Source organism: Nomascus leucogenys, chromosome 16 (assembly GCF_006542625.1).
Source record: "Nomascus leucogenys isolate Asia chromosome 16, Asia_NLE_v1, whole genome shotgun sequence".
Taxonomy (NCBI): domain Eukaryota; kingdom Metazoa; phylum Chordata; class Mammalia; order Primates; family Hylobatidae; genus Nomascus; species Nomascus leucogenys.
In genome coordinates, this window is record NC_044396.1 from 58,775,308 (window position 1) to 58,799,596 (window position 24,289).

The window sequence follows — 24,289 nt, forward strand, 5'->3', positions numbered from 1 at the left end:
TACATGTTACAACATGAAGAAGCCTCAGAAACATTAAGTGAAAGAAGCCAGACGCCAAAGACCAAGCATTATATGAAATGTCTATAAAAGGCAAATCCACTGAGGCAGAAATAGACTAGTGGTTGCCTAGGGCTGCAAGTGTGACTGGGACGTGACTACGGATGGTAAAAAGTTTCTTTTTGTGGTGATGGAAATGTTCAGGTTCAAAGATTACATTTTGATGATGGCTTTATAACCCTGAATTGTTATAAGGTGAACTATGTAATTTTAACAGGTGAATTTTACAGTACTTAAATTACTTATCAATAAAGTTTTTTTTTTTTTTTTTTTTGAGACGGAGTCTCGCTCTGTCGCCCAGGCTGGAGTGCAGTGGCGCAATCTCGGCTCACTGCAAGCTCCGCCTCCCGGGTTCACGCCATTCTCCTGCCTCAGCCTCTCCGAGTAGCTGGGACTACAGGCGCCCGCCACCAAGCCCGGCTAATTTTTTGTATTTTTTTTTAGTAGAGACGGGGTTTCACCTGGTCTCGATCTCCTGACCTCGTGATCCACCCGCCTCGGCCTCCCAAAGTGCTGGGATTACAAGCGTGAGCCACTGCGCCCGGCTTTTTTTTTTTTTAATGAGGCAAAAGGTAGCGTGAAAAAGCAGGCATGGTATATAAGCAAGCTTTTTTTAAGGCTGAGAGTGATTTATGTGGCTGATAGAGGAAGGATAAGAGGAAAGGAAATATAGTGAAAAGGAACAGAGAGGAATAATAAAGCTGGCAAGTCACAGACAACATAATTAGACTATCAAAAAAAAATTTGGAAGAAAGGTATGGACAGGAATAAAGACCTCCTTCTAAAGCAAGATAGGGAGAGCAACTTGATGTAGATTGAAGAGAAAAAGGAAAGAAAAATGAATGTTCATATTTGATGGCCTATGATTTTCTGGGTCATGTAGAAGGCAAAGTAACATGTTCAAGTGATGAATTTGGTAACTTCAGGAGAATGATGACAGTTCAGTCAACAAATATAGAGAATAAAAGAGAACACTGACTATATGAATAGAAGGATTTTAGAGACATTACGACTCAGCCGAGTTTAAATCAAAGATTGTAAGGCATTCAGTCATCAAGGTTATACATTTTTCTCCAGCACCTCTAGCCTTCTATGAAATAGAAGCAGGAAAAAAACCCCAAAACAGATGGGTTAACTACCTGTAAAACTGGATTTGAACTGGTAGAATGAAGGTTCCTGCAAATGTTGGATGTAAAAGTGCAGATCTAATCAGGTAAAATCTCAAGCATTAATTGGATATGCTTATAACAAACCGGTAAATTTTTAGAAGATGTAAAACATATCTTAGAAAAATAATTTAAATTATTAATGAGAATTAGACTAAGTCATTGAAATTTGATTTTTAATACTTACCGAGCTTCTCTTTCATTGAACTCAGAAGTAGTGTGCATGGTTAATTAAGTCTTCCTTGTCAAATGGAATGCTACTTAGTAGCTGTCTTAGCTCGTTCCAGATGCTATAATATAAGCACCATAGACTGACTGACTGGTTTATAAACACACATTTATTTCTCACAGTTCTGGAGGCTAGAAGTCCAAGATCAGGGTGCCAGCATAGTTGGTTTCTGGTGAGGACCTTCTTCTGGTTTGCAAACTGCTGTATTTTTGTATTCTTATGTGGCAGAAAGATGGAGACAGCTCTCTGGGTCCCTTTTTTATAAGGGCACTAATTGCATTCATGAGGCCTCTATGCTCATGAATTACCTCCCAAAGGCCCCACCTCCTAATACCATCACATCGGGGTTAGGATTTTAACAAATGAATTTAAGGGAAAGCACAAACATTCCGTCCATTGCAACATCTACAAAATAGGTCCTTAGGAAGTCAGAAGTCTGGATCAGTTCTTTCCCAAGCCACAACCCTGAAAACATGGATTGCTGGATATGCAGATTCTCCTGGGCCCCTTTCCCATAAACACCGAATTACTTTGAGGGTGCAGCCCAGACATTCTGTATTTTTCACCAGGCATAATGGTGATGGCTGATATTAGATTGGTGAAATTTATCCCACCTAGTAAGAATCTAAACTGAAAATGGTGATGATGCAAAAAAGATGTCAACTGGTTTAAAAAAAAAAGAGGGTGTGTGTTTGTCAGGAGGGATAATCTTTAGTAGTTTGGCCAAAAGCTTAAGCCTGATTTTCAGGACTCTATTGTTGGAGTGGGTAGTTCATCAACTTCCTAAGTAATTCAAATCTTTTTTCCCCCCAATATATTAATATATTGGTCATTCCAAGAAAAAGGGCTTAATTTATTTAATGCCTGGGAAAACTAAAAGAACTACAAACAGATGTGAAAGGAAGAGAATAACCAGATCTCACAGGAAGCAAAATTTCTGTCAAAAGTTACTGCTCTTTCCCTGTCTAGGTTCTTTGTCCCTGAAAGGTAGATCTGCAAACTAAATCCCTCAATTACGCTGCCTCAACAGGACTGGGATCATAAAATGTCCAACACTAACATGAGTTCATAATGGCACAACGAACTTAAAATGTTACTATTCATGTTTTAATTATGATTGCAGTCTTACGTTGAAAGCATCTCCGCCGTCCTTAAACATAAAAAAAAAAAAAAAAAAAAAAGGAAATACAAGCCGCAGCAGTTTTATGTGATGCACTCCACGCTCTTTTTTCCCCAAGCCAACACACACCCTTCAAACTTTTTGACAGTTATTTGCAGACCCCTCCTAGGCTCCCGAACTCCATGCAACTTCAGCAAAGTCTCCCCAGGGCCATTTTTAGCCTCTCCTCTGACCTGGCGGGAGGCTGGGCGTCCACCCTTTTCCCCTGCACTCCTGAAAGTCCGGTCCGAGCGCGGACGGGGCGGGGAGGGGCAGGGCGGGCCAGGCCAGCTCCATTGGCGCCAGGCGGGTGGGGGGGATGCGCGGAGAGGACCCGTCCAGCTTGCTTAAAAGCCACCAGTTTTCTGACCCCGTATCGGTTCCAGGAAGAATATACCTATGTGACAAACCAAGTTCTGCCTCATTTGGCATTTAGAAGCCACAAGAAAAACTTTTCAGAAACTTTTGTCTGTCTTTTGCTCCCCCGACGCGTGGTTTCCTGATGGTCCGTCCCCGGGCAGGGAGAGGGACGCCCCCTCCCCCTCCCCGCCTCCTGTGAGGCGCGCGGAGCCGCCTCGCCTGGGTCGGGTCTGATGGGCCGGCGGGCGTGCTAGTGGTGGCAGCCACCGCCGAAACCGTCGACCTCCTGGGCCCCGGTTCTGCGTCCAGCCCCGCGGCAGCATGGAGTACCTGACCACGTTCACCGAGAAGAGTGGGCGCCTTCTGCGGGGCACGGCCAACCGCCTGTGGGGGTTTGGGGGCGGCGGCGAAGCCCGGCAGGTGCGCTTCGAGGATTACCTGAGGGAGCCCGCCCAGGGGGACCTCGGGTGCGGGTCCCCGCCCCACCGGCCCCCGGCGCCGTCCAGCCCGGAGGGACCTGGTGAGCTTTCGCCTCCCGCGCGGCCGACCTGGGCTGAGGGCTGGGGGGAGGCGGCGGTCGTGGCGCCGGGCAGGGGTCGCGGCCCGGCCCTGGCAGGTGTGCCTGGGTCGGGGCGGGCGACGTGGCCTGGGTGGCGGCGGCCGGGGGCGAGGAAGGAAGGACTCGTTCGGCTCTGGGGAGGGAAGACTTTCAGCTGCGTGCCAGCTCTTCCTGCTCTGCTCTTCCTGCTTTCCCCACCTAGACTTGATTTTCTTTCCCCGCCAAGTATTTCAAGGGTACGATCCATTATCTCTTTCCCTCCCACTGGGAGGTGAAGACTGAACTAGTTATGACGTCCGTGTTTTCAGTCTTGGATTCTTGAAGAGCGCTGTGCCTGCTTTGGTTTTGGTTTGGGTCAGTTTTTCTTTGATATTTCTCAGTTGTTAGGATTCACTTCCTAACCGAAAAATAAAAAGCCAGATAACTTCTTTGTAAAATAAAACACTTCGTTAACATTGGAAGCTAGTTGACTTTTTGCGTCGTGTACTTTTTGAACGGCTGCACGTTGTCTTGTGGTGGCAGAACCTAGAAACTTTCCCAGTTCCTGTTTATTTTGTGTTGTGTTGGCTGATTTTTTTCACCACAGTGGCTTTGTACCATTCTTTAAAACAGTCATTTGTAGCGGCATGATATTGATAACTTAAAGAATTTTTGGAAGTGCTGCTGAACAGTTTTAGCACAATGCATAGGGTAATTTCCAGTGTCCTTGGCTTCCTTTAACAGGTAGCAGACATCCTAGCCATGTCTTATTTTATTTTATTTTTGTTAATTGCTTTAATATTTGAGGGTTATGAAAATAAATGAGCATTAGAGAGTTCAGAAAATAGACATAGGCACAAAGTGTGTAAAATCTGTTTATAACTTCACATCCTGCCATTTTATTTTAAATTTTATCTTACTTTATTTTTGTAGAGATGGAGTCTTGCTATGTTGCCCAGGCTGGTCTTAACTCCTGGCCTCAAGTGATCCTCCTGCCTGGGCCTTCCCAAGTGCTGGGATTACAGGCCGGAGCCACCATGCTGGGCCCTGCCAGTTGTTTTAAAGCAGTAAAACAGTGAGGACATCTATTGATCTATGTGTGTAGGTATGTAATTTAAGCTTTGAAGAAATATTAAAGTCTCATTTTTAGCATAGCTCTTTAAAATAAATTTTCCTTACTTTACATAAAATATCTTTTATCTTTAGAATTGCTGTTTATGGAATTAGGAAATGAAAAGGGCAGGGGAATACTCTTTGTTTCTGCTCTGAAGGACGTTAACCAAATGCACAATCCTCTTAAAGGTGGGACCAGGCATAGGAAAGGGACTTTAAAGTGTTCAAATCAAGGATTTTTTAAAATGAGTTTTCAGTAGCCTAATTGAAAACAGTTGATGTGTGATCAGCCTTGAGATGGATGGAGAATTCAGAAGTATATGGGGTAACTTAACTAAAAAGGAATATGGTTAGTATTTTAATAAATATGCCCAAACACGTGTATCTGATTCATTCGGTGGCCGGTATCTGTGGTTCCAGCTACTCTGCTCAGGAGGCTGGGGCGGGAAGATCCTTTGAGCCCAGGAGGAGAATCCAGACTGGGCAGCAGAGAGACATTTTTGTGTTTATATATATGGAGCACAGCTATATCTGACACCCTCTTCAAATGGTGCTTCAGAAGTGATATGTATTCCTCTTCTGTTGAAGCTGCTGTATGTATTCATTGCATATTCTTTAACAGTCATGGTGCCCCCAAATCTCTGACACATTAGAGAGGCCTTGTGAGGTCAAAGTATGACCACAGTCATGTGGGCAGGTACGTCCTAGCATTAACTTCCTTAAAGAATTTGGACAAGTTACTTAGTGTCTTTGGGCCTATATTTTCTCCTTTGTAAATGAGGTTGGATTTGGTGATTTCAAAATTCTCTGTTCTAGAGCATTTTCATTTGGAGCAGAATTAGTGAAAACTAGCCGACTTTTGAGAGGCAACATGTATATACACAAGTAAAAAATAAATGATTCTTCATGTGTTTCCAGCTAGCCTTTGTTTAAAATGAGAATTCTGTGCTTTGCAGTTGCTTCTCAGATGGATTTTGGCTCTAGGGTTGTTCTTTGTGTTTGTGTCCTTCAGAATGAGTGTCTGTCAGTCTGTTTGAAGGATTTCTTCTGCTCATTCTGCTTGAGACTACTGTTATTTCAGTCTCTTAATAGCTGCTTAAGTCTCCTGCTATCATTCTTTCTTCAGTTCTTTAAAAAGTCCTGTGTATTGTAGGAGTATTTCATGTTACAGATACTTTCACACATGTAAATTGACTGCATTCCAGGAAATCCTTTGTTGTTAGTGATCTTATTCCTCCTTTCATCCACTAAGATGAAAAAGTAGAACCTTGTTTCTGTTCTTTCTCACAACCCAACATCAGAGGAGTTATGCATCAAGAAGGGTTGGAGGGAGTCATGTTCAGTAATGATGTTGATAAGATAGTTTTACCATTGACAGATTAAGGATAGACCAGATAAAATTTTGGTCAAATATCAGCCAATTGCGGTGGCTCACGCCGGTAATCCCAGCACTTTGGGAGGCTGAGACGGGCGGATCACCTGAGGTCAGGAGTTCGAGACCAGCCTAGCCAACATGGTGAAACCCTGTCTCTACTAAAAATACAAAAATTAGCTGGGCATGGTGGTGCGTGCCTGTAATCCCAGCTACCCGGGAGGCTGAGGCAGGAGAATCGCTTGAACCCAAGAGGCAAGGTTGCAGTGAGATCGCCCCACTGCACTCCAGCCTGGGCCACAGAACGAGACTCCATCTCAAAAATGAAACAAAAACAAAAATTAGTCGGGCATGGTGGCACACTCCTGGAATCCTAGCTACTCAGGAGACTGAGGCAGGAGAATCGCTTGAACCCGGGAGGTGGAAGTTGCCATGAGCCAAGATCACACCACTGCACTCCAGCCTGGGTGACAGAGTAAGATTCCATCTCAAACAAACAAACAAAAAACAAAAAAAACTTTGGTCAATGTTTCTGAGTTTACACTTTCTATAAACAAACCACTTACTGAACTGTTAGTGTCTCCTTCCTTTACTCCTCTCCAAGGTGGCTGCTTTTACTCTTACCAGCTTTTAGTGATTACTGGCTCCACCATTATAGCCCTCTCAGGAAAACCGTAATTGAGACTTAGACATATTAAGGACATTATCACACCATTGATCTAGTTAATAACAATAACAAAGGAAACATCTTAAAATACAATGCTTGTTCCTGATTAAAGGGTACATTATGCTTTGATTTAAAAAAATTGTTTTGAACTTTAAATATAGCTCTTGTTTGGGGGCATGACGATAACTCACAATGTATTATCTTTAAAAGTACTCACTTCACTAGATTATATTGTAATAAATATAGATAAATTTTACTAGTGTAGACTCTCAACTTACTGTAATATAAACATGAAATAGTTTTTATCATAAGCTGTCCTATTATATTAACCTCATTTTCCCACTTGGTGACAGGATTCTTTGAGCACAACTCAGCCCTTTTATATTTTCTTTTCATTTATTTTTAGCAATTAAAACTATCTTTCAGTTATTTAAGACTTGGTCCATTTATTTAAAAATTTCAGCCTCATATTCAATTTATATCTCCATTTATCTTTCTACCTCAGTTCCCATTCCAGGTTAGGTTGGTAGCGGAGAAGAGGTGTGGTCTAGCTCTCACAAACTCCCCTCCACCCCTTCTTGATGCGTAACTCCTCTGATGTTGGGATGTGAGAAGGAATAGAAGCAGGGGTCCATTTTTTCATTTTAGTCCTTCTTGGCCCCTTAGTGGGAGGATGACAATGGTGGATAGCAGTAGTAGAAGCAGTGATGGAACAGTTCTACTAAAATGGCTACTCTTATGCAGAAGTGCTGACTTCAGTAGCCAACAGTTCTGAAAGAACTTTGAATATGGGACATTAACATCTTGTAATACCAACCATAGACCTTAGTTGCAAATTGTTGAACTGGGCACCTAAAACTGCTCTGCCTCATAGCATGTGTATTACTGGTATGTGTGTGTATATCAATAGAGTTGATGAAAAATGAAGTTAAGTGGGAACATATTACATTTTTATGACTTGAATTATTTGACATGTCAAGGAAAAACTATTTAATAATAATATTTCTTAAATGATTATCCCTGTTGCTGAAATTTCATTTTAGGTTTACGTTAAGCAAATCCTATGTACTCAATGTATGTAACTGAAGGGGAAGAGTTTAGAAGCCTGAGATTGATATTCTTGTTACTGGTTCACTTTTGATAATCGTGGAAAATGTAAACCAAGACATGGAATAATAATTATAATAGGCAAAACATATAGTGCTTGCTATGTCTTACGCACAAGTTAACCCTCAGCAACAACCCTATGAGGTAATTAATAGTAGCATTTTCATTTTACTGGTGAGGGTACTGAGGTTCATTAATGATCCTATCTAGTTGGGAAAATAGACATTGGACAAGGAATTTATAACTGTGTTGGGTATTGGGCATGGAAAGTAAAATATATTATGGGAGTATATAACAAGGGTTTCTAACCTAATATTGGGGAGTGTAAAAAATCATGTTTTGCTTGGATTGGGGGTAATGTCTATTCCAATAAATGGGATGATGATGATGATAATACTTTTAGTAATAACAGAAGTAGTAATACAGGTTGAGCATCCCAAATCAGAAAGTCCAAAATCTGAAACATTTTGAGGGCCTACATGATGCTCAAAGGAAATGCTCTTTGGAGCATTTTGGATTTTTGGATTTGGGATGCTCAATCAGTAATGCCCATACTCCAAATCCATCCTGTCCTTTAGGAAGATTCAAAAAAATCCAAAACACTTTTGTTCCCAAGCATTTCAGATAAGTGGTACTCAACCTATAGCAAGAATAATAGCTGTAATGGGGCAGGCTCTGAGAAAATGTTTTTTATTTAATCCTAACAAAAACCTGATGAGATAGTACTATTATTATCCTATTTTCCTTTTGAAAAATCTGAGCCAAAGAAAGAAGTGGGAAATTCAAAATTTATTTGGGTGTTTTCTTAGTATTTGCAAGAGTTACAGTCCTTGAGATAGGGAAAAAAATGTGAGAAGAATTAAAATTCTATCATGTAAGGTATTAAAGTTAAATTAGTTAAGATTATAAAGGATAGGGTGGATTGTCATTGAAGATTCTTTAGACTTAGAAAGATAGTAAAATGACAGAGCTGGAAATGCAAAATCCAATGAGGGTGTGAGAAAAATTAGATACATATTAGGTTGGAAATTGCCACCTCAGATGATGTGTTAAGAGTTTAGATGATGGTTGGCCGGGCACGGTGTCTCACGCCTGTAATCCTAGCACTTTGGGAGGCCGAGGCGGGTGGATCACCTGAGGTCAGGAGTTTGAGACCAGTCTGGCCAACCTGGCGAAACCCTGTCTCTACTAAAAATAGAAATATTAGCCAGGCATGGTGGCACATGCCTGTAATCCCAGCTACTTGGGAGGCTGAAGCAGGAGAGTCACTTGAACCCATTGGGGTGGAGGTTGCAGTGAGCTGAGATCACGCCACTTCACTCCAGCCTGGGCAAAAGAGCGAAATTCCGTCTAAAAAAAAAAAAAAAAGAGTTAGATGATGGCTTATCTTGAACCCAGGAAGACCACGTGCCTCTAAGGCAGGGGTCCCCAGTCCTGGTCCATGGCCTGTTAGGAACCAGGCTGCACAGCGGGAGGTGAGCAGCAAGTGAGCAAGCATTACTGCCTGAGCTCTGCCTCCTGTTAGATCAGTGGGGACATTAGATTCTCATAGGAGTGTGAACTTTATTGTGAACTGCACATGCTAGGTCTAATCCCTGATGATCTGAGGTGGAACAGTTTCATTGAGAAACCATCTCTCTCCCCATCCCCCACCCCTTGCCCACATGTCCATAATCCATAGTCTTCCGTGAAACCTGTCTCTGGTGCCATGAAGGTTGGGGACCATTGCTCTAAGAGACCTGGAGTGTACCAGTTGTTACAGTAACTATTTAAAACAACCACCACCACCACCACCACAAAGCAAAAAACTCACAGTGTTGGTAGAAGTTAACCCCAGCTGGCCCCAGTTTTAGTGTCTTTTCCTAAAGCCGGGTGGGAGGAAGAGAATACTCTCTACTTGATCAGCAACCTCAGTGGGCTGTAGTGGTAACTCCCAACTAGTTAGCCTTTCTTAATAGTGTTTCATTTAGTTCAGTGGTTCTCAGGCATGAGGTTGATTTGCCTGTTTTAGAATTGCTGCTTGTCTCACAGGATAGCTGATAGGAAGTTCTGTATTATCTGTGTTGTAGAACAAAACTGCCTCTAAAATAAGCTGATGATTCTCAAACTTCAGCATGCAACAGAATCATCTCCTGAAGGGCTTGTTAGAAAAACATTGTTGAATACCTCTCCTAGAATTTGTGATTCTGTGTGGCTGAGAATTTGCATTTCTAACAAGTTCTTAAGTAATGCTGATGCTGCTGGTCTGGCAACCACACTTTTCTTAGTGGGTAAGTCTTTTATCCATGGGAAGGTTAGAAGTAAATATAGAAATTATGAAATTTATTAAATGCTTATATTAATAGTTTTGTTTTAAGTCTAGGAATAATCAGTGTATTTGGTCTTTAAGGTATTTGTTCTATTTCAGAGACTTAGGCCTATAAAAGTGGCCAACAAATTAGTCTTAAGAGTATAGTTTAAAATGCATACTTGCGTAATTGTTTTTTGACTTGGGATTTTAAGTTGAAAGGTGCAACAATTTGGCTAAACTTAGAAACCACTGGAATGTTTAAGAACTTAACATTTATTATATTTAAAACTTAGTATAGGGTTTTTAATATTTAAGTTCTCAGGAGGTTTACTTGTTAGAAGCAATGTGTTTGAAATAGAATATAGTAAATTTTTAAATGCAGTTTAGTATAGTAAGTCCTTCTTTGACATCATCAGTAGGTTTGTGGAAGCTGCAACTTTTAAGCAAAATGATGTGTAAAGAAACCAATTTTACCATAAGCTAATTGATGTAAACAAGAGTTAGGTTCCTACTATATATTTCTGGTCACAAAAACATTAGCAAACTTGTAAGTAAAGACCTAAAATATTTCCATTATTAAACATTGAAATAAATGTGAACTATACAAACATTAAAGAAAGATTAATAAAGACAAGAGAATTATTTACTCAGTTATTCCAGTTCAGAGTCACTGTTGGCTGGATCCTGTCCTGCTCATGGCGCAAGGTGGGAACCAGTCCTAGACGGGACACCATTCCACCTCAGGGCACAGTCACACACACACACACGCACACAAACAGACACACTCATTCATACTAGGACAGTTTAAACACACTAATTAAGCTAATGTGCACATCTCTGGATGCGGGAGGGAACTGGAGTACCGGGAGAAAACCTATACAGATGTGGGTAGAATGTGTAAACTGCACAAAGACAGTGGCCTTGTCTGGGAATTGATTTTTTTTTTCTCATCAAAGTTATAACAAAACAATGTTATTCAAGGACCTGCAATATATGTAAGAGAACTTAGTTACCCATGTTTATAACAGGATTATTTAGGGATATTTAATTTTCCAGTTTGAGTTGGTCAGCTATTTAAAGCACCTTAGAAAGTGTTAAAATTTGCTAGATTATAAATAGAATGCACTTTTTATGGTAGAAGACTTAAGGGAAAGTAGGTTTTTATATTTTTAACTTCAAGAAATCTAACATTAAAAGTAAAGCGACTGCAGATAGTATTTTTCTGTGTATGAAGGCTTATTTCATGGCCACTAGGAAACTTACATTAGGAGACTCTTAATAAATGTTGTTCAATAGGTGATACTAGTACAAAAAAGGAACATGTTTTAAGGTCAAATACATACATTAGAGAAAGGACAAAAATTGGCTTTTATTTTCTAGCAGTAAATGGAAAGAAGGAAATGTAATCAGCCATAAATCACAGTGTCCCTAGGATAAAGATAAACCTGTTGCTTAGGCAGCCAGGAGAAACACAGTTATTCCTTACAGTGAGGATGTAACAAAAAAAAAAATCTCATGGAACTCTGTAATAAAGCAAAACAAACCAAAAAGCTTATTTTTATAGTAAGTACAGACTTCAGTTTCAAAAATCTATTTTTAATTTTTTTAAACCCATTAAATCTTGAATGTAGTTCAATGGTGTAGCTCTAAACTGCAAGTTAGTAAAAGCACTTCTGTACAGGGGGAAAACAATTAATCCAAATATGCAGTTATCTGACAGTCCATCTTAACTGAGAGGTAGGTTTTACATTTTAAACTATAGATTTTAGATAGTTACAACTCTCTGTTTTGGATTTTTTTGAGAGTACTACTCAATAGAATTTTTTGAGGTGATGAAGATGGTCTGTATCTGTGATAGCCAGTATCGTAGCCACTAGGCAAATATGGCTATTGAGTATCTGAATTGCAGCTGATGCAAATGAGGAACTGGATTGAGAAATTTGGATTCAGGATTCTGTATTTGCTCTATCTAATATGGTAGCAACTAGTGTTAAAGGAAAAATTATTTGATAATACTTCCTAAAGCACAGTAAGACAGACTTTATTCAGGACCATTGCAATAAGGGATAGGGACTGTGGCAATGAGATTTTGTAGTTGAGGAGAGAGATTGGGCTCAACTCCAAATACAAAATGGGCAAGTGGGAATTTATAGCCAAGGAGCAGAGTAAGGATAGATGGATGGACAATTGCTAAGAGATAACGTCAGGAATAAGGGGTATTATAATGAAACCGACCTACCAGGATTCTTGCTGAAGACGGGCCAGAGTAATCAGACTTCACCTGGACAGTGGAGGATGAGAAAACTGATCAGATACGGAAGGTAATCAGATATCCAGGATCGGGGTGGGGGTTCCTGCTAAACTGACCTTAACATGATTCTTGCTGAAACTGGGTTTTATAAGGAGGTGAACAGATTGGCATAGGAGAGGGTTCAGCAGCCTGACTAAAATTTGGCTAAGCAAAGAATCTTTGTGACTAGGCACATGTAGCTATTTTAATGTAAATTAATTTAATTAAGTAAAACTTAAAATTCAGTTTTCAGTCTCACTAGACACATTTCAAGTACTCAAAAGACAGATGGCTAGTGGCTACCATATTACACAAGGCAGATATAAAACATTTTTGCCATTGCAGAAAGTTTTGTTGGGCAGCATTGATAGCAGTGAGTTCCAGTGCAGGGTACACATTAGAATTCCCTGGGTAGCCATTAAAAAATTTTGATGCCAAGATCTGATTATAATCAAAGATTTGATCTTGAAATCTCTGTTTAAGATCTCCACTCATAGTTTCTTACGGAATTCTAATATGTAACTAGGGTTAAAAACCACTGACTTAGGATGTGAATAACTCTACATCATTCTGTTTTCCTTAACGATATTTCTCTCAATCAAAGTCTTGCTGAATTTAGCAGGTTTTTATTTATTTATTTTTCTTTACAAGTACTTGGGGCATGCACCTATTTTATGATGCAAGTTAATAAAAGAAATGCATGTTTAAGTTTTCTGCCAACCTCTGGATAGTATTGAGACCTTAGGAAAGTTGAGGTGACTTACAATGAAAAGTTCCTAAAAGGAAGACATGTTTATATGCTGAGAGAAAGATGCTGAAGATGAAATGACTGTATAGCAAGGTCCATGTGGAATAAATAACCTACTGGAATTATGATCATTCTTTTTTCTCATACCACAATTAAGAACCATTGATATTATGGAATATTTGCTTCCAGTCTTTTATAGGAAATTAATTTTTAAAATAAACCTGATATATACTATATATAAATAAGTCATATGTTGCAAATACTAAACTTTAAAAATCACCTCTAATCCAGTCACCCAGAGATACTGTTAATATTTGGGTAGGCATTACTGCCAAGATCTCTTCTATGTGTATATACGTATAGAAGGATGGATGGGTGGTTAGAAGGAGGGAGTGACAATGAAAGATAATACTTATTCACCACAAGAGATTAATTCCTAAGGGGCGTGTCTAAATTTAAGCAAATTCTAAAAAAAAAAAAAAAATTACACGTACTGTTATTACAATCTTATTTCAGTTTTAGTTGGGATATATTTAACCATGCTTTGATACAACATTAGCAGTTTCATTTCTTATTTTTCTCCTTCTCACATCCTAATATTTACTCATTTTACTATTTTTGCATTGTCCGTGTTTGTAACATTCATAGTTTTTCAAACACTTTTTTATAACTTATTATTGTTCTGTATTCTCTAGTAATCCTTTTAGAATGTCCTCCTTCATTCTGGAGTTTTTGATTCAGTTGGCATAATTTCAGTCTTATAGCAATGAATAATGTTTCAGTAGAGAAGTCTCATGCAAGCCAGCCAGATTCTTTTCAGTTTCCCCTAGTAGATGATTTGCTTTTTATGCATGAATTGTTGAATAATTTTTTTAAGCTCCTAAGCATAGTAATTTAATCAAGAGTAGAAATGGGAATAGCCTGACTCATGTGCCCACATGTGTCTATGTGGAATAATCTTTTAGGAATTACATCTTTCTTCTGGAATACATGTTGATGGAGCAGCCACTATATGGAAGATCTCTGGTTTTGAGATAGAAAAGAGAGCTAAGAAGTACAATGTTGGCTCTAAACACTTCCACCTGGAAGACACATATGGTTCATTGAGCAAAGCAAGTTGGCCATGTCTGACATCAATAGGATGGTGAAGTATATTTTATATTCCTCAACAGGAAGGAATACAGGCTTAGTAACAATAATATAGTCTATCACCATGACTAATTTAGAAACCATTGTATTAGTTTGACAGAGATTTGAAAACTGCTGGTGTTAGCTGTCACAAATAGGAAGTTATGTAGGGAAACCCATTTCTTCTGTCTCTTATGCAGTCTGCAGGTCTTTGATCTCTTCAGAGGCTCTATTTGTATGTCTCTCAAATGTGTTGTGCATGCACATCAATAGTAAATCTGTAGGTCTGGACTGAGCCTCAGATCTTACATTCACAATAAGCTTCTAGGTGATGTCAATGCAGCTGGTCCCTGGAACACACTTTTAAATAGCAAGGCTCTATAGCTCTTTAATATCATGGATCTTTTCACTTAGAAGAGAGCCAACTTTAAGGTCTAGATGGAGGAAAAGGGGCAGTAAAAAGGAACATTAATGGGTATGAGACCAAGAAGAGTGTGAAATACTTTCAAATAAAGGGAAAGAGGAACATGCAGAAGAAATCTCTTGGATGTTTCACAGAGATCAAATAAAATAAAAGTGGAAAAGCCCATCAAATTTGCCTCTTAATTTATTCATTTTAGGGTGGGGATTGTGAACTGGGGAAGAGAAAATATTACAATACATTGTGGATTCTGTAGGAGATACTGGAGTAAAGACAGTAAAAGTAGATTTCTACTTTCAAAAATTCAACTGAAAAGAAGCAGAAAGATGGAGTAGTATCTAGAAAAAGATAGATACTAGATGTGAGGGAGAATTGAGGGGTTTTGTTTTGCTTTTGTTTTGATGGTGGATAAGGAGTCAATAGTGAAATGTTGAAAATATAGGTTTTTTTTTCCTAGTATCTCATTATTGAGAGAATAATTAGAAAAGCTACAATCAGCAATTTTTTTTTTAGTTTAAAAGATACTTTTAAAGTGTTTGAAATTTTAGTATCTATATTACTATTTTTGAAAATACTGACTTGCAGCTCAATGTTTTAAATAGTCAAACTTTTTATACATAGCTATTATCAATATTGTAATATTCAGTTAAAATAGGAGTCTTTTATTACATTAAACTTGATCTCATAGTACTTTCATTGATGATTTCCAGACTTTCTACAGCATGCCTTTCCATTTTCTTACCAAAATGATTTTTTTAAAGGTTTTATACTGCTCTGTTAATTCTCTGCTTGAAAGTCCTTCAGGACTTCTGAGTCTAGTAATAGCAAGCTAGGTAATTCAGACTATCCTTCTGAGAACAATTTAAAAAGCTGGACACAAAGCAAACATTTTATTAAGGGTATCAGAAAGCTAAGTAGTATGGGTAGGATAGGATCCGAATGAGGACAAAGGTCTAAGGAGGGAGAACTCCAGTTTGATTGCTTTTTACCCCAGGGGAAGTGTTGATTCCTGAAACAGGAACTGAGAGACCAAAAGGTGCATTTGACAGGCTGTGGGTATAATGGAACCGGGCTAGAGTGCAAGGCCTATCACAGGGGATGGATGGCCCTAGTGATCTCTTCTCACTTTGGACCCCAAAATGTTGTACATTAGGGAGAAAGATAAACTGAAGTAGCTAGGCCTTCCTAGGAAGATACTTCAGCTTCAAATTATCAAAATTTCTATAGCTTAATTAATAAGATCTGGTATTACTAGTGTCTTCAGGCACTTGACAGAAGCAAACATTAATTCTCTCTGGAGAATTACCAGTTTCTACATGTCAAAATGTTTCTTCAGACGATTTCGCAAATTTTGTGTTCAGCACACAAAATAGGCATATGACAACAAGATATGTGACACAATAGAGAATAGAAACAGGCCCACAGTAACTCTAGATATTGTAGTTATCAAACTTAAAATAGCTATGTTGAGAATTTTGACCTAATTAAGAATTTTTTAGAAAGATACAAACTATGAGAAAGAAATATGGATATTCTAGAAGTGAAAAATATAACCCCTCTAATTAGGACCTTTGTAGATGGATTTAGCAGCAAATTAGACACCGCAGAGGAAAGAATTCCCTAACTGAAAGGTAAGTCAGAAGGGAATGTCCAGAGTAAACAGGAAAGAAAGGAAAATATAGGAGAAGGTAAGTTCAATACAAGATACAGTGAGAAGTTCTAATATGTATGTACATATACATATGAATCCTGAAAGTAGATGAGAGATAAAATGGACAAAAGCGTTATTTAAAGAGAGAATGGCTGGCCAACATGGGGAAACCCTGTCTCCACTAAAAATATAAAAATCAGGCGTGGTGGTGCGTGCCTGTGGTCCCAGCTATTTGGGAGGCTGAGGCACAAGAATTGCTTGAACCCAGAGGCAGAGGTTACAGTGAGCCAAAATTGCACCTCTGCACTCCAGCCTGGGTGATAGAGTGAGACTCTGTCTCAAAAAAAAAAAAAAAAAAGAATGGCTAAAAACATCCAAACTAAAGAAAAACTTTAATTCAGATTCAAGCATCCCTATCAACCTCTAGTGGAAACCACACCAAAGGCAAAAAAAAAAAAAAAAAAAAAAAGAAAAAAATAATCTTTCTACCTTCAATCATACAGCATTAAGATGGACATTGATTTCTCAACAGACACAGTAAAAACTAAAAAACTGGGAACTTACAGGTTTAAAATGTTAAAAGAAAATACCTGCCACCTAGAATTCTGTGATCTGTGAAATTTCCAGGAGATACAATAATAATCATAAATATGAGAGCAAAACTAAATCAACCTTGACTATCTTAAAAATAATGTCTTATGATGTTTTTTAAATACACATGTATTCAACGTGTAAAACTGTTTCATATATCTTGGCAGTGGCACACAGTTTTTAACATCCTCGCATTGTCTGGGAAGAGGATAAAAGTACCAGTTAATATTAGGCTGTGAGTGTATGTTTATTGCGGCACTATTCACAATAGCAAAGACTTGGAACCAACCCGAATGTCCATCAGTGATAGACTGGATTAAGAAAATGTGGCACATATACACCGTGGGATACTATGCAGCCATAAAAAAGGATGAGTTCATGTCCTCTGTAGGGACATGGATGAAGCTGGAAACCATCATTCTCAGCAAACTATCACAAGGACAGAAAACCAAACACTGCATGTTGTCACTCATAGGTGGGAATTGAACAATGAGAACACTTGGACACAGGAAGGGGAACATCACACACCAGGGCCTATCATGGGGTGGAGGGAGGGGAGAGGGATAGCATTAGGAGATATACCTAATGTAAATGACGAGTTAATGAGTGCAACACACCAACATGGTACATGGATACATATGTAACAAACCTGCATGTTGTGCACATGTACCCTAGAACTTAAAGTATAATAATAATAATAAAAGGCTGTGAGAAGTCAGTAATTCAGACTTTTTATCTCTGGGATGACCACTAAAAGAATTGTTAAAAAAAAATGTATAATTTTCAGATATGTCGGGAAAAAACAGAGTTAATAAATACTGAATCCAAGGAAGGCAACAAAGGAGAGAAGTCTAAAAGAACAGGTAGACGAATAGAAAATTGAACAAATAGTGCTGGGCACAGTGGCTCATGCCTGTAATTCCAACACTTTGGGAGGCCAAAGTGAGTGGATCACTTGAGGTCAGGAGTTTGAGACCAGCCTGACCAATATAGTGAAACCCTGTCTCTACTAAAAATGCAAAAAAAAAAATTAGCTGGGCATGGTGGCGTGTGCCTGTAGTCCCAACTACTCAGGAGGCTGAGGCAGGAGAATCGCTTGAACCTGGGAGGTTGGGGTTGCAGTGAGCCAAGATCGTGCCACTGTACTCCAGCCTGGGCAACAAAGTGAGACTCCATCAAACAAAGAGAGAGAGAGAGGGACAGGGACAGGGACAGGGAGAGGGAGAGGGAAGGAGAGGAGAGGAGAGGAGAAGAGAGAAAAAGAAAAGAAAGAAGGGAAGGAAGGGAAAGAAAGAAGAAATAAACAAAAAGGACCTGCTTAGATACACACCAGAAACATAACGTGATATGGTTAGGCTTTGTGTCCCCACTCAAATCTCATCTTGGATTATAATCCCCATAATCCCCAAATATCAAGGGAGAGACCAGGTGGAGGGAATTGGATCATGGGGGCAGTTTCCCCCATGCTGTTCTTGTGATAGTGAGGTCTCATGAGATATGATGGTTTTTTAAGTGTTTGGTAATTCTTCCTGCCTTTATTCTCCCTCCTGCCACCTTGTAAAGAAGGTGCCTTGCTTCCCCCTTTGCTTTCTGCTATGATTGTAAATTTCCTGAGGCCTCTCCACCCATGCAGAACTGTGAGTCAGTTAAACCTCTTTCCTTCCTAAATTACCCAGTCTTGGGCAATTCTTTATAGCAGTGTGAGAATGGACTAATACAGTAAATTGGAACTACAAAGTGGGGTACTGCTCTAAAGATACCCAAAAATGTGGAAGCGACTTTGGAACTGGGTAACAGGCAGAAGTTGGAACAGTTTGAAGGGCTCAGAAGAAGACAGGAAGATGTGGGAAAGTTTGGAACTTCCTAGAAACTTGTCGAATGGCTTTGACCAAAATGCTGATAGTGATAATGGTCAATGAAGTCCAGCCTGAGGTGGGCTCAGATGGAGATGAGGAATTTGTTGGGAACTGGAATAAAGTTGGCTCTTGCTATGCTTTACAAAGAGACTGGTAGCATTTCGCCCCTGCCCTAGAGATACGTAGAACGTGAGTGAGATGATATAGGGTATCTAGCAGAAGAAATTTCTAAGCAGCAAAGAGTTCAAGAGGTGACCTGGGGGGTCTTAAAATCATTCCGTTTTATGGATTCACAAAGAGATGGTTTGGATTTGAAACTTATGTTTAAAAGGGAACCAGAGCTGAAAAGTTTGGACAGCTTGCAGCCTGACAATGCAATAGAAAAGAAAAACCCGTTTCTGAGAAGAAATTCAAGCCAGCTGCAGATACTTACTTAAGTAACGAGGAGCCAAATGTTAATCACCAAGACAATGGGTAAAATGTTTCCAGGTCACATCAGAGACCTTTGTGGTTGCCCTTCCCATCACAGGCCTGGAGGCTTAGGAAGAAAAAAATGGTTTCATGGGCCAGACCCAGGGCCTTGCTGTTCTGTGCAGTTTCAGGACACAGTGCCCTGCATCCCAGCTGTGGCTAAAAAGGGCCAACATACAGCCCAGGCCATTTATTTAGAGGATAGAAGTCCTAACTTGGCGGCTTACATGTGGTGGTGTGCCAGTGGGTGCCCAGAAGTCATGAATTGAAGTTTGGGAACCTCTGTCTAGATTTCAGAGGATGTATGCAAATGCCTGGATGTCCAGGCAGAAGTTTGCTGTAGGGGTGGAGCCCTCTTGGAGAACCTTTGCTAGGGCAGTGCAGAAGGGAAATGTGGGGTCAGAGCCCCCACCCAGAGTCTCTACTGGGGCCCTGCCCAGTGGAGCTGTGAGAAGAGGCCTACCTTCCTCCAGACCTCAGAATGGTAAATCCACTGACAGCTTGCACTGTGTGCCTGGAAAAGTTGTAGACACTCAATGCCAGCTAGCGAAAGCAGCTGGGAGAGGGGCTGTACCCTGCCAAGCCACAGGGGTGGAACTGCTCAAGGCCATGGGAGCTCACCTCTTGTATCAGTGTGACCTGGAATGTGAGACATGGAGTCAAAGGAGATTATCTTGAAACTTTAAGATTTAATGACTGCCCTGCCAGATTTTGGACTTGCGTGGGACCTGCAGTCCCTTTAGTTTGCCTAATTTCTACCATTTGGAACAGAGACATTTACCCAATGTCTGTACCCACATTGTGTCTTGGAAGTAACTAACTTGCTTTTGATTTTACAGACTTATAGGCAGAAGGAACTTGCCTTGTCTCGGATAAGACTTTGGACTTGGATTTTAGGGTTAATGCTGGAGTGAATTAAGACTTTGGGAGACTGTTGGGAAGGCATGATTGGTTTTGAAATGTGAAAGGGACATGAAATTTGGGAGGGGCCGGGGCAGAATGATATGGTTTGGCTTTGTGTCCCCACCCAAATCTCATCTTGAAATATTATCCCCATACTCTCCCTGTGTTAAGGGAGAAACCAGGTGGAGGTAATTGGATCATGGGGGTGGTTTCCCTAATGCTGTTCTTGTGATAGTGAGTTCTCATGAGATCTGATGGTTTTATAAGTGTTTGGTAGTTCCTCCTGAGTTCATCCTTCCTCATGCTGCCTTGTGAAGAAGGTGCCTGGTTCCCCTTTGCCTTCCGCTATGACTGTTAAACTGAGGGCTCTCCAGCCATGTGGAACTGTCAGTCAATTAAACCTCTTTCCTTTCTATATTATCCAGTCTTGAGCAGTTCTTTATAGCAGTGTGAGAACAGACTAATACAAAAGGATATAGAAATGTTGAGAGTAGAAAGAAAAAGCAGACACTAATGAAAAGAGAATTGGTACAGTAATGTTAGACAAAGAATACTTTATGGCAACAGTATTCTGAGAAAAAGTTTAATTTTCCAGGGAGATATAATTTTTGATTTGTATGAGCCTAATAACATGGTCCCATTGTATAAAAAGCAAAGTAGGGAGACCTACTGGGAACCAAATAACCCATAATTTAGAGTGAGAGATTTTAACAACCTCCATTGGTAACAGAATAATCAGACAAAAACAAACCAATACAAATATACATAATTTGACTAACACAGTCCACAAACTTGACCTCATGAATATGTAAATAAATGTGTGTGCATGTATGCATATATGGAGCATTTACAAAATTTATACATCTTATAAGTTTCCCTCTTAACACTATCTTAGCTGTGTCCCAGAGATTCTGGTATGTTATATCTTTGTTCTTATTAGTTGCAAAGAACTTGTTGATTTCTGCCTTAATTTCATTATTTACCCAAAAGTCATTCAGGAGCAGATTATTCAGTTTCCATGTAGTTGTATAGTTTTGAGTGAATTTCTTAGTCTAATTTTTCTAATTTGATTGTGCTGTGGTCCAAGAGACTGTTTGTTATGATTTTAGTCCTTTTGCATTTGTTGAGAAGTGTTTTACTTCTGAATATGTGATCAGTTTTAGATTATGTGCCATGTGATGATGTATATTCTGTTGTTTTTGGGTGGAGAGTTCTGTAGAGATCAGGTCCATTTGATCCAATGCTGAGTTCTGGTCTTGAATATCTTTGCTAATTATCTGTCTCAGTGATCTGTCTAATATTGTCAGTGGGGTGTTAAAGTCTCCAAGTATTATTGTTTGAGAGTATGAGTCCCTTTGTAGGTCTCTAAGAACTTGCTTTATGAATCTGAGTGCTCTTGTGTTGTGTGCATATATATATCTAGGATAGTTATAGATCTTACTAATGGAACCCTTTACCATTATGTAATGCCCTTCTTTGTCTTTTTTGATCTTTGTTGGTTTAAAGTCTTGGTTTAAAACTAGATTTAAATCCTAGTTTTGTCAGAAACTTGAATTGCAACCTCTGCTTTTTTCTGTTTTCCATTTGATTGGCGGATTTTTCTGCATACCCTTATTTTGAGCCCGTCTGTCATTGCCTGTGAGATGGGTCTCCTGAAGGCAGCATATCAATGTTCTTGGTGTCTTATCCAGCTTGCCATTCTGTCTTTTCATTGGGACATTTAGCCCACTTACATTTAAGGTTAGTATTGTTATGTGTGGATTTCATCCTGTCATGATGTTAGCTGGTTATTTTGCAGGCTTGTGTATGTGATGGTTTTATAATGTCCCTGGTCTGTGTACTTCATTGTGTTTTTGTAGTGGCTGGTAATGGCCTTTCCTTTCCATATTTTAGGGTTCTTTTAAGGCAGTTCTGATGGTAACCAATACTCTCGGCATTTGCTCTTATGGAAAGGATCTTATTTCTCCTTGCCTTATATAGCTTAGTTTGGCCAGATGTGAAATTCTGGGTTGGAATTTTTTTTCTGTAAGAATGATGAATAGTGGCCCCCAATCTCTTCTGGCTTGTAGGGTTTCAGCTGAGAGGTCTGCTGTTAGTCTGATGGACTTCCCTTTGTAGGTGACCTGGCCTTTTTCTCTAGCTGCTCTCAAATGTTGTGATTATTTGATTGTACTTTCATATTGATGGAAGAAAACGAATAGTTTATTTTATGTGCTTTGGTATTTATATCTGTGAATAAACATTTTAATATTAATTATTAAAATTTAGAACTGTTTTAATAATATGTAATTATTGCATAATATTTTATAATTTTTAATTAGTAAAGAGAATATTTTCCATTTGTTTTTCAAACTTTAAACTGTAGAAAGTTGGTACATTAGTTTTCTTGCCCTGAACTGCATTCTGTGGTGAGCTCTTGAAAATTACAGAGCAATTGCAAACCTGCAAACATGTTTAATGAATTCTTGGGATATTATGAAACACAGATTGAAAAGCTATTAGGCAAAGTAAATACAAACTAAGGGTTACTCCTAAAATCAATTAAGGAAGCGTATATTATTAGTTAAAAGTAATTTGTAATTGTATATTGCATTGCTTGAGAAGCTTAAATTGCAAAATGGGGAGTGTTTTTGGTTCTTTTGCTATTCAAAGAAATCATTTAAAAATTATTTAAAACATAAATTATTCAAAAATAAATAAATTGAATTTTATTTTAATACATTTTAAATTATTTAGAATAAAAATAAATTCTTTAAAACTTATTTTATCTTAAAATAGTTTTAATGTTTGCATTTTCTCATTAGAGAAGCAAATTTAAATATTAACTATTCAGTGTAGAGGAATTAGAATACTTTGATAAGCAAAAATAATATTCTTTATCAAAATTCTACCATATTGCATTGCCACCAGGAATGCAGAAGAATATCTCATTTCCTACTGTCAAACGGTATGTGACCAAACTTCTTTTGAGTTTTTACCAACCTGATAGGTGTGAAATGATATTTCAGTATAGTTTAAATTTGCATTTATCTAATTATGAGTGAGATTGAACAACATTATTGCATGTTTAAGGACATTTTTACATCCTCTTGTGAATTCTCTGATTATATCTTTTGTGCATATTTTCACCTGCATTATTTTTTCCCTAGTTTTTAAACGTTCTTTAAATATTTAGGATACAAAAGTGGAATGTGTGTACGTATGCGTGCATGTGTGTATGTGTGTGTGTGTGTGTGTGTGTATCTGCATACTTTTTTTCCTAGAGTTGTAATGGATGAACCATAATTCTTTCTTTACTTTTCTTTATGGAAAATTAATGGCAGTTCATAATAGTTTTGGTAGTTCAAAGTATAGTTCAAGTTGTTGCTTCAGAACATTACTTCATTAGATGCTTGCCATGTGTCAGGCCCCTAGTTAGGCACTGAGGAGGCTTTGTGGAAGAAAGGCAGTGTTTTGGAGGTTACAATTTAGTGGAAGAGATTTAAAACACAAACATTAACACTGTGTCAGATGCTGTGAAGGAGACATAAAGATGCTATGTGACTAATAACAGGGACTTGGGTTAGCTGGGTGGTCAGGAAGGTTTTAGGATAGTTTTTTAAAGCATTGCAGAGGTAATTGTCCTTTTTGGGAATTTTGATATTATTATTATTATTTTTTAATGCTTGTTTAGAACCATTCACCCAACAGCTGAGATGATTAGGTCAACATAAACTCTTGTATGGTCAAAATGCCATTTAAGTTTAGATAGAGGGAGAACAATGAAATAGATATTTTCTAGATTATATGGTCTTAGGTTGAACTAAATTTTCTTTGAAAACTATAGTTTTTAATTTTGGTAAATTTTGAGGGTAAAGTAAATGTAGCATTTTGCCATGTTTACTATCTTATTTAATTTTGTGATTTATTTAGTTTTTTAGATTTCATTTTAATAATTTTTATGTTTAGGTAGCAGTGGTGTTTTATCAATTCAGTGTTGTTATTACATGAAGTATAGATGAGAAGGTTAACACTAATACAGAATTTAAAGGGAAACAGTTTCCCTAATCTTGATGATAATGAAACATTCAAGGAAGTCTTGATAAGCAAATGAAAAATATTAATAATTGGCATTCAATCTGAAATTAAATATTCAAATGTATGTTTCTATATGAAAGCACACCTTGATTTAC

The 24,289-nt window shown here is 38.7% G+C and overlaps 1 protein-coding gene across 8 annotated transcripts in view; it reads left to right on the plus strand.

Moving 5' to 3' along the window:
• Positions 1 to 24,289, plus strand: part of OXR1 (oxidation resistance 1) — a 489,542-nt gene that overhangs the window by 388,727 nt on the left and 76,526 nt on the right. For 2 of the 8 annotated variants that reach the window (XM_030794885.1, XM_030794887.1), the window contains exon 1: positions 1,858 to 3,491. The exons of the other annotated variants lie outside the window; for them this stretch is intronic. In XM_030794885.1, coding sequence (XP_030650745.1) covers positions 3,293 to 3,491 — 199 coding nt within the window. In that variant the 5' untranslated portion in view covers positions 1,858 to 3,292. Of the gene's footprint in view, positions 1 to 1,857; positions 3,492 to 24,289 lie in introns of those variants that run through there. 8 annotated transcript variants of the gene reach the window in all.